General features: G+C 32.2%; 1 protein-coding gene across 2 annotated transcripts in view; it reads right to left on the bottom strand.

Moving 5' to 3' along the window:
* Positions 1 to 11,864, bottom strand: part of LOC145292945 (uncharacterized) — a 140,815-nt gene that overhangs the window by 35,169 nt on the left and 93,782 nt on the right. For both annotated transcript variants that reach the window (XM_080139120.1, XM_080139121.1), the window contains one exon: positions 6,379 to 6,530. In XM_080139120.1, the coding sequence (XP_079995246.1) occupies positions 6,379 to 6,530 (152 nt within the window). The remainder of the gene's footprint in view (positions 1 to 6,378; positions 6,531 to 11,864) is intronic.

The following is an 11,864-nucleotide window of genomic DNA, read 5'->3' as shown; positions in this document are numbered from 1 at the left end:
ACTTAAAAAAACTTTTACATAAAATGTTCTCAAGAATAACATTTCAACCCTTCACTTAAAAAACCTTTATATAAAATATTCTCCAGAATAACATTTCAACCCTTCACTTAAAAAAACCTTTATATAAAATGTTCTCAAGAATAACATTTCAACCCTTCACTTAAAAAAACTTTTACATAAAATGTTCTCAAGAATAACATTTCAACCCTTCACTTAAAAAACCTTTATATAAAATATTCTCCAGAATAACATTTCAACCCTTCACTTAAAAAAACCTTTATATAAAATGTTCTCCAGAATAACATTTCAACCCTTCACTTAAAAAAACCTTTATATAAAATGTTCTCCAGAATAACATTTCAACCCTTCACTTAAAAAAACCTTTATATAAAATGTTCTCCAGAATAACATTTCAACCCTTCACTTAAAAAAACCTTTATATAAAATATTCTCCAGAATAACATTTCAACCCTTCACTTAAAAAAACCTTTATATAAAATGTTCTCAAGAATAACATTTCAACCCTTCACTTAAAAAAACTTTTACATAAAATGTTCTCAAGAATAACATTTCAACCCTTCACTTAAAAAACCTTTATATAAAATATTCTCCAGAATAACATTTCAACCCTTCACTTAAAAAAACCTTTATATAAAATGTTCTCAAGAATAACATTTCAACCCTTCACTTAAAAAAACTTTTACATAAAATGTTCTCAAGAATAACATTTCAACCCTTCACTTAAAAAACCTTTATATAAAATATTCTCCAGAATAACATTTCAACCCTTCACTTAAAAAAACCTTTATATAAAATGTTCTCCAGAATAACATTTCAACCCTTCACTTAAAAAAACCTTTATATAAAATGTTCTCCAGAATAACATTTCAACACTTCACTTAAAAAACCTTTGTATAAAATGTTCTCCAGAATAACATTTCAACCCTTCACTTAAAAAAACCTTTGTATAAAATGTTCTCCAGAATAACATTTCAACCCTTCACTTAAAAAAACCTTTGTATTAAATGTTCTCCAGAATAACATTTCAACCCTTCACTTAAAAAACCTTTGTATTAAATATTCTCCAGAATAACATTTCAACCCTTCACTTAAAAAAACCTTTATATAAAATGTTCTCAAGAATAACATTTCAACCCTTCACTTAAAAAAACTTTTACATAAAATGTTCTCAAGAATAACATTTCAACCCTTCACTTAAAAAAACTTTTACATAAAATGTTCTCAAGAATAACATTTCAACCCTTCACTTAAAAAACCTTTATATAAAATATTCTCCAGAATAACATTTCAACCCTTCACTTAAAAAAACCTTTATATAAAATGTTCTCCAGAATAACATTTCAACCCTTCACTTAAAAAAACCTTTATATAAAATGTTCTCCAGAATAACATTTCAACCCTTCACTTAAAAAAACTTTATATAAAATGTTCTCAAGAATAACATTTCAACCCTTCACTTAAAAAAACTTTATATAAAATGTTCTCCAGAATAACATTTCAACCCTTCACTTAAAAAAACTTTATATAAAATGTTCTCCAGAATAACATTTCAACCCTTCACTTAAAAAAACCTTTATATAAAATATTCTCCAGAATAACATTTCAACCCTTCACTTAAAAAAACCTTTGTATAAAATGTTCTCCAGAATAACATTTCAACCCTTCATTTAAAAAACCTTTGTATTAAATGTTCTCCAGAATAACATTTCAACCCTTCACTTAAAAAAACTTTTACATAAAATGTTCTCAAGAATAACATTTCAACCCTTCACTTAAAAAACCTTTATATAAAATATTCTCCAGAATAACATTTCAACCCTTCACTTAAAAAAACCTTTATATAAAATGTTCTCCAGAATAACATTTCAACCCTTCACTTAAAAAAACCTTTGTATAAAATGTTCTCCAGAATAACATTTCAACCCTTCACTTAAAAAACCTTTGTATAAAATGTTCTCCAGAATAACATTTCAACCCTCCTTTGTATTAAATGTTCTCCAGAATAACATTTCAACCCTTCACTTAAAAAAACCTTTGTATAAAATGTTCTCCAGAATAACATTTCAACCCTTCACTTAAAAAAACCTTTGTATAAAATGTTCTCCAGAATAACATTTCAACCCTTCACTTAAAAAACCTTTGTATAAAATGTTCTCCAGAATAACATTTCAACCCTTCACTTAAAAAAACCTTTGTATTAAATGTTCTCCAGAATAACATTTCAACCCTTCACTTAAAAAAACCTTTGTATAAAATGTTCTCCAGAATAACATTTCAACCCTTCACTTAAAAAACCTTTGTATAAAATGTTCTCCAGAATAACATTTCAACCCTTCACTTAAAAAAACCTTTGTATAAAATGTTCTCCAGAATAACATTTCAACCCTTCACTTAAAAAAACCTTTGTATAAAATGTTCTCCAGAATAACATTTCAACCCTTCACTTAAAAAACCTTTGTATAAAATGTTCTCCAGAATAACATTTCAACCCTTCACTTAAAAAAACCTTTATATAAAATATTCTCCAGAATAACATTTCAACCCTTCACTTAAAAAACCTTTGTATAAAATGTTCTCCAGAATAACATTTCAACCCTTCACTTAAAAAAACCTTTGTATAAAATGTTCTCCAGAATAACATTTCAACCCTTCACTTAAAAAAACCTTTATATAAAATGTTCTCCAGAATAACATTTCAACCCTTCACTTAAAAAAACCTTTATATAAAATGTTCTCCAGAATAACATTTCAACCCTTCACTTAAAAAAACCTTTGTATAAAATGTTCTCCAGAATAACATTTCAACCCTTCACTTAAAAAAACCTTTGTATAAAATGTTCTCCAGAATAACATTTCAACCCTTCACTTAAAAAAACCTTTGTATAAAATGTTCTCCAGAATAACATTTCAACCCTTCACTTAAAAAACCTTTGTATAAAATGTTCTCCAGAATAACATTTCAACCCTTCACTTAAAAAAACTTTTACATAAAATGTTCTCCAGAATAACATTTCAACCCTTCACTTAAAAAAACCTTTGTATAAAATGTTCTCCAGAATAACATTTCAACCCTTCACTTAAAAAAACCTTTGTATAAAATGTTCTCCAGAATAACATTTCAACCCTTCACTTAAAAAAACTTTTACATAAAATGTTCTCCAGAATAACATTTCAACCCTTCACTTAAAAAAACTTTTACATAAAATGTTCTCCAGAATAACATTTCAACCCTTCACTTAAAAAAACCTTTGTATAAAATGTTCTCCAGAATAACATTTCAACCCTTCACTTAAAAAAACCTTTGTATAAAATGTTCTCCAGAATAACATTTCAACCCTTCACTTAAAAAAACTTTTACATAAAATGTTCTCCAGAATAACATTTCAACCCTTCACTTAAAAAAACTTTTACATAAAATGTTCTCCAGAATAACATTTCAACCCTTCACTTAAAAAAACCTTTGTATAAAATGTTCTCCAGAATAACATTTCAACCCTTCACTTAAAAAAACCTTTGTATTAAATGTTCTCCAGAATAACATTTCAACCCTTCACTTAAAAAAACCTTTATATAAAATGTTCTCCAGAATAACATTTCAACCCTTCACTTAAAAAAACCTTTGTATAAAATGTTCTCCAGAATAACATTTCAACCCTTCACTTAAAAAAACCTTTGTATAAAATGTTCTCCAGAATAACATTTCAACCCTTCCCTTAAAAAACCTTTGTATTAAATATTCTCCAGAATAACATTTCAACCCTTCACTTAAAAAAACCTTTGTATAAAATGTTCTCCAGAATAACATTTCAACCCTTCACTTAAAAAAAACTTTTACATAAAATGTTCTCAAGAATAACATTTCAACCCTTCACTTAAAAAAACTTTTACATAAAATGTTCTCAAGAATAACATTTCAACCCTTCACTTAAAAAACCTTTGTATAAAATATTCTCCAGAATAACATTTCAACCCTTCACTTAAAAAAACCTTTGTATAAAATGTTCTCCAGAATAACATTTCAACCCTTCACTTAAAAAAAACTTTTACATAAAATGTTCTCAAGAATAACATTTCAACCCTTCACTTAAAAAAACTTTTACATAAAATGTTCTCAAGAATAACATTTCAACCCTTCACTTAAAAAACCTTTGTATTAAATATTCTCCAGAATAACATTTCAACCCTTCACTTAAAAAAACCTTTGTATAAAATGTTCTCCAGAATAACATTTCAACCCTTCACTTAAAAAAAACTTTTACATAAAATGTTCTCCAGAATAACATTTCAACCCTTCACTTAAAAAAACTTTTACATAAAATGTTCTCAAGAATAACATTTCAACCCTTCACTTAAAAAAACTTTTACATAAAATGTTCTCAAGAATAACATTTCAACCCTTCACTTAAAAAAACTTTTACATAAAATGTTCTCAAGAATAACATTTCAACCCTTCACTTAAAAAACCTTTATATAAAATATTCTCCAGAATAACATTTCAACCCTTCACTTAAAAAAAACCTTAATATAAAATGTTCTCTAGAATAAGATTTCAACCCTTCACTTAAAAAACCTTTGTATAAATATATATCTGAAGAGAGCTGTACAAAGCTTGAAACGCGTTATAAAAATATTTTTAAAAAAAATGTTAAAGGGCTGAAAAACCCACAATTGTTGATGGCTACACTCTTTTAAATATACATTTTTTTCTCTCATTGAAACCACACAACCATCACTTTATATATATATATATACACACACACACTTGCAAAAAGATCCGACGTTGCTCGGGATTAATTAAGAATAATTACCATGTCCGCTTTCACTATGTTTATAACATTATATTACTTTCTTTGTTTTCATTTCTCTTCATATAGCAAGAAGCTGAAATGTTGGAAAACTGTATGAATTAGAGTCTTACATCATTTAAATCAGAAATACATATTTGAAGTTCTAAGGAGATTCTTTCCCCACGTGTCACTTAAAGGTGAGGGCATGTAGATATTCAACACATAGAGGATAACATAAAGATTTAAGACTACTTGCACTGTTTTCCCCAGAGACTGTTATACATATGAACGATATAAATTTCCTCAAAATAGCATATATTTGAAATTTTAAAGGAGGTTCTCCCTCCCATAGCTCTCTTAGGTTTGAAGGGTACTTATCTGACACAGAAAATTTTACACATATGTAACATTGTAGGAACAAACAAATGGAAATAAATAAATAAATAAAATCCAGGTCGCCTTTTCTTTCTTTTTTTATTCTTCCATCTAAACATCACTTAAAAAGTCTCTTGCTGCCACATGTCCATCTAACCTGTCTATTTTTTTTTTTTTTTTTACATGAAGGTCACCATTTATCAAGGCCCAGAAGCCACTCGGGGATAAGGGTTATTTTGTGTACAGTAATCAATGGGATAGTGTTGCAGCATTCATTAGTATTGGTTGGTTGGTTGGTTGTTTTTGTTTTATGGCATATCAACCTTTTTCAGGTTATTTAATGTCGAATCTAGTTATTTTGAGGAACGATTTTTAATGGAGTATATTTGTTTTTTAAGTCAGATTCTATTTAACCCATAGTTGGGACCCTAACAGGTACTACCATGTTGGGTCAGAGTGGACCTGGGAGCAATGGCAATTAAAGGGTGGCTCCACACTCCCCAAGGCCCGCAAGGTGGGGCCTCACCATCGGATATAGTTTTAGGTCATATCCAGGACCCATTAGTATTGGAGATTTGATAAAGTGTCATTACTTAGGGGGGGCGGTTTATCAGGAATTTGTTTATGTTGGACTTGAAGACGTCCATGTTGAAGTCAGGAGGGAAACACGCAAGCGGTAGAGAGTTCCACAGGCATGCAGTTCTAAGAAAGAAGCTTTGTTCATGGAATCTACGTTTTAATTTAGGCACAGATAAAGAATGAGGAAAATTTTTGACAATGGTTTCAGCTAGACGGGTGTTTATCATAAAAGATTGGCAAGGGGGACCAGAGATTGGAGCTCAGACGAGCGCCTGCCATGGTAATAATGATAAAACAAAGATAGGCTTGCAACGTCTCTTCTGAGGGAGAGAGGTTGCAGGGAAGAGAAAAGGGCATCCCCCACTAAGCCACAAAGTCTATTTTGTACTCTGTCAAGGCAGGATAGGCTGTTTTTAGCAGCTCCTGCCCAGATGTGGCAGCAGTATTTCATCCTTGGACGTACTTGGCTTTTATATAGATAGAGAATTGCATTAGAAGTGAGATATCTTCTGGAGCGGTAGAAGGATCATTCAGGGAAGAAGCTTTTTCTGGGATATATTTTTTATATACTGGTAAAAAATCTGCCAGATTCTAAACAACATTCTAGAATTCTCACCTTACAATATTCTTGTGCTGCAAGGTTTTCAGGATTTCAACTTCTTCGCGCACCTTTTGGTACTCACGTTCTGCCTTCTCTCGGTCGGTCACGTCTAGCATGATTTGCTTAACAGCAATTTGTTCGCCATTACTTGTCAAGCCACGCCAAACCTGAATGAAAAAGAATAAACAAATAAAAAGGTACAAATAGTTTCAAATTCAATATCGCTGGTAAGCATTAAAAAAAAGATATAAAAACTGATAAAAGCTATCTGGAATGTGGTAAAGCTTGAAGCTCTAACTTATATTTTACTCTTTATTTTTAATATTGCCAAACAAGGAATATTGCCAAGGGATTTGGGATCATATCTAACAGAGGACTGTATGGAGTTGAACAGCGAGATATGTTCACATTACATTTAACTTTCTGAATAATCAGAGAAGCAGGAAATAGGAAGGGTGTCAACCAACCACCTATGATGGTCGAAATTGCCCCAGTAGGAGGCAAATGATAGCTGAATTATAGGTTTTATTTATGTGAACGATCCGGGGGTACCAGCAAGTGGCCTTGATGGTTAAAAACGGTTTGATTACTGATGCAAAATACACAAAGAAAAAAATAATTTTGGAAACTTTAATAATTGTTTTATGAGGAGAATCATTACATGTTGTCGAGTAATGTTTTGTCTTCGAATTCACTCTGAGGTCAAGGCCATAGTTCTGTATGGGAAAATGGATAATGGAAAAATCAGAGAATGACATAATGAAGAGAGATTGGTTGGATAAGAACCCCGGACTCGTCAGACCTCACCTGCTGCAGAGCGATTTTTCAGGCAGTTGAGAGTCGAGAGCATAAACTCCTGGTTGGAGTTGAAATTCGGGTCTGTCACCACCCGCCCTCTCCCCCTCATTTACTGACCATTCGATAAAGGGAGAATAGAAAATCAGTTGTCGAAAAAGGTTCCGTTTGAGTTACTATTTAAGCAACCTGCTGGTGGAAGAAAAGACATTGCAGATATTTTTATTTTCCCCTGTTTATAATTGTACAAAAATAACATTTTTCTTGTAATTAGAATTTATTTTAATAATTAATCCATGCAAACAAAAACCCAAGCTTGTATCTGGAGTCAGTTATTTGTCGCTTACAGAACTTGTGGCTAACTTGCAGATGAATGATGCCAAATTGAAGTAATCTCTTTCAGTGAGCAGCAAGCAAGAGGAGAGGGTAGCCAACCCAACGTTGTGCATCTGGCATGCAGTCTGGAAACTTTGAGTTGAGTAATTTGGACTTTTTGAGATTTTTTTCCTCTGGTATTTCTCCTTGTTTTTGTTCTTTACCTGCAAATCGCTGTTGAGGCAAGAATTACAGGAATCTTGCTCTAAACCTGTCACCATAGAAGCGACTGAGACCACGCTATGGATCTGTGAGTGTTCGAATCAGAACCACCTAGGACTACACTTATGTACCAGTGAACACTACGGTTTTTATTGTGTTATATTGGCATTTCCGTGACCAGGAAGCCACCCATGACCGAAGAGGCGGGTCTTCACTGTGTTATAGAGAATCCCAAGTCAAATAGTTCAAGGGAAGAAACTATTAGAGTAGAAGGCTTTACAGCATCTAGAGACCTCAACAGTGAAGGGGTGGGATTTTGCTATTTGTCAGGTTAGATGGAAGTATGTGGGTCGAGGGGGCACAAGTGCTATGAGTTCATCAGAGCACATTCTATTGAAGTACTTCTAAAACAGGCACAGAGATGCAATATTGCGGCAGTGGGACAGAGGTTGGATCTTGGCTGATAGTGCAAGACTTATTAGATTTGAGACATTTTTTTGACTTAGTAGTAGTATGCACCAACCCAGATGTGGAAGCAATACTCCATGCATGGGCGAATTACACTCACAAAATTATCAACCCATCCAGCCAACAACACCATCTTTTGGAAACATCGTTCCAGACTTAGAATTGCCTGTTGGTTGCTAAGACACTGCCTCTTTTAGAACCCTCAAATTTTGCAAAGATTCACCCAAACTAAACCTGATGCTTCACATGCACGCGTTCATTTCTCTGACATTTGCACATTATTCTGTGTGTACTAGACATGATAAGTTTTGAGCTCAGAATATTTATCTGAACATATGCAATACTGCATGTTCACAAGTGAAATAAGCTGTCGTGAAACGTTGCAGTTGCTGGAGGCCTAGTGCGGGTGTTTGAGGGGATGATTGCATGCAGTGTACCTAAATTTCTCTCTCTCTCTCTCTCTCTCTCTCTCTCTCTCTCTATATATATATATATATATATATATATATACATACATACTAGCTGTACCCTGCCACGCGTTGCAGTGGCTCAATTTGGTGTAATGGAAAAATTTAATAAAAGAGAAAATGCATGTTTCTTATATTAGTACAGCAATCCACTGCAAAAAGTGAAAAAGAAGGCGAAACTGAAAAAAATGGTACTCTTGCAGAATTTGATCTGGATCCTCGAGAGTTTCTGTCAATCATTCATGTTTTGGACTTGACCAACAATCAGTGGATGAAGCCGAACATAGCAAAAATGTTGAAACGCTAAATGCTTTTTTTTTTGTTGTTGTTTTAAAAAATGTGATTTAGTAATTAATATTTGGTTGATGGTGGGGGGGAGGGGGGGTTACTATACACAGATTCGAAAAAGTCGTCCAAAAACAAATAAATGAAAGCAAAGGGTAATTTACGTTTCTACCTAATTGGATAATTGTTTAGTGTTTTTATGTAATGTAAAATGTTTAATTGGCTCAAAAAACAGAAATGGTCGCGAATTCTGTTGAATACGTTAAGTTTGGGAAAGTAAGTTGAAAACTAAAAACTATACAAAACAGTGTCTGAAACTCACCGAACATATGTTACCATGACATAGGCTGACATAATCGGTAGGTTTCTGACAGTATTTTGTATAGTTTTTTTAGTTTTAACTCACTTTCTCTAACTTAAAGTAATCAACAGTGTCCACCACCATTTGTAGCTTTCAAATACACCAATAAACACTGTTTTTCGAGCCGACTAAATGTTACATTAAATGAAAAGGGTTTATATTACTAAACACAGATACAAAGAAGTTGTCAAAAAATAAATATATAACAAATAAATGTTATCAAAGGCAAGAAAAGTAAGTGTTCTACCTAACTGGATAAGATTTTAGTGTTTTTATGTAATGTATAATCGGTTCAAAAGCATTCAATATTTATCGGTATATCTGAAAAATACAAATGGCGGCAGACTGTATTGAACACGTTAAGTTTGGGGAAATTTTGGGAAAATGAGTTTAAACTAAAAAACTATACAAAATACTGTTAGGAACTCACTCAATATATGTTACCATGATGTAGGCTGGCATATAATCGGTGGTTTTAAACTTTTGCTCGATACAGGTGACGACTTTTAAAAATCCCTTTTAGTGATTACCTGGTTTGAGGATATTTGTACAACTAAACGGCAAATCTGCTCAAAAAAATCCGGTATTATTTTACTTTAAGGCCCATTTCACGTTCATATATAACAAAATATTTTATTGTAGATTTCGGTGTGCTAAAAACGAATCTGCAAACCGTTTCCGTCGCAAAAAAATAGTTTTTATGATATGAAGAAATTACTTTTTCGAAAAAGTGGCGATCACTTTTCCATGTAAATTTAACTTAAAATGAGCACCCATTTTCTAGCCACCTGAGAGAGGGGGGATTTTTTCCCATGTTTATTGGCTAAACAGCTTTCGTTTATGCTTACGCATAGCGTAAACGAAGGCTACGGCTGTTAAATGGAAAATAGTCCCAGAGTTTAGGGGTTATTACCATGCAAAAGAAATCAAACAAAAAACCAAGAAACAGAAAAATGCCCCTCTCTCAGGTGGCCAGAAAGTGGGTGCTCATTCTAAGTTAAATTTACATTGAAAAATGATCACCCACTTTTCGAAAAAGTAATTTTTTGTTATTTACGAACGTGAGATGCACAGCCCTTAATGGAAAATTATATCAAAAATCCGGGGGAAAATAGTTTTCAATAAAAACAGCAAATGAATTCGATAGAAAAAAAATGGATGCTATTTTTTTTTTCTTTCTGTGTGTTTCTTGGCTAAAAAGTCTTTTTGTTTGATTTCTTTTGCATGGTATTAACCCCTGAACTCTGGGACTATTTTCCATTTCACAGACGTAGCCTTTGTTTATGCTATGCGTGAGCATAAACGAAAACTGTTAAATATGCATTCGCGTACCAAACTGCCTTGTCAAAAAAACCTTTAAGCCAATAAACACGAAAATAAATGCCCCTTCCTCAGGTGGCCAGAAAGTGGGTGCTCATTTTAAGTTAAATTTAGATGGAAAAGTGATTACCCACTTTTCGAAAAAAAAAATTTCTTCAGATCATGAAAACTATTTTGGTACTCCTTGGGCGTTGAGTTCCATGGCGACCCGCAGAATTATTTAATGGTCGTTCCCTTAGTACCCCCCTAGTCGAGGCTAACGCATGCGCACGTAACATTTTTTATTTATTTACTTACGTGGTGGAGTTTCTATACTGATAGGTTTTTTGAAATTTTTTCACTGGATTATTATTGATTGAACACTAACCAGATTATGAAAAAAAATTGAAAAAAAAAAAAATCATTTCAACATTTGAAGGGGGTACTCACTTTTTAGTTACCACGTTCTGGTAAATCGGTCACTTTTTATTTATTTATTTATTTTTTTTCTAAATACGGAAGTGTCTTTGGGAGATATAAAATGGTCGCATGTTGACGAAGCAATGTATCGGAAGGCATACGGGATTAAAAATTATTGGTAAATTTTTAGATTAGGTCCACCTCCTCAATTTTCTTTTAAATGACGACTTGAAATGGTTTTCAACTATGCTGAATACGAAAATCGCATCGAAATTTTGCAGAAATAAGTAGTTATCAAGATATAAAAGTTGTATTATGCATTGTAATCTTTGGCGGCCATCTTTTTTACGTGTGTGTATTTGTTTATGGCGCGTGTGCACGTAAAAAGATGGCCGCCGAAGAATACAATGCATAATACAACTATTTATTTCCGCAAAATCTCAATGCAATTTGCGTGTTCAGCATACTCGGAAACCTATAAATGTCGTCATTGAAAGGAAAATTGTGGAGGTGGACCTAATCTAAAAAAATACCAAATTATTAAACATTTCTCCAGCATGTTAGTGAAATTTATAATACTTTAAAAAAATTAAAAAGAAACAAAACAAAAGTTTTGAAAAAAAACTCACCTTTCACAAAAACAATTTAAAAAAAAAAAACCACAAACTGACTAAATAAGTAAAAAAAAAATAATTAAAAATCTCGAAACTTTATTTTCATGAAAACAATAAAAAAAGTCCTGTTCAATCTATTTTTTTTTCTTTGAGAAACATATTTCTGACTTACAGATGTGGTAGAGACTCATTATTTTTACTTTCTATGGTTTTGATATACCGCGTTTTTATTGCTTACAAAATGGGTGACTGATT

This window comes from Euprymna scolopes, chromosome 14, assembly GCF_053919585.1.
Source record: "Euprymna scolopes isolate OS-2025 chromosome 14, ASM5391958v1, whole genome shotgun sequence".
Taxonomy (NCBI): Eukaryota; Metazoa; Mollusca; class Cephalopoda; order Sepiida; family Sepiolidae; genus Euprymna; species Euprymna scolopes.
This window is presented reverse-complemented; position numbering and strand designations above follow the sequence as displayed.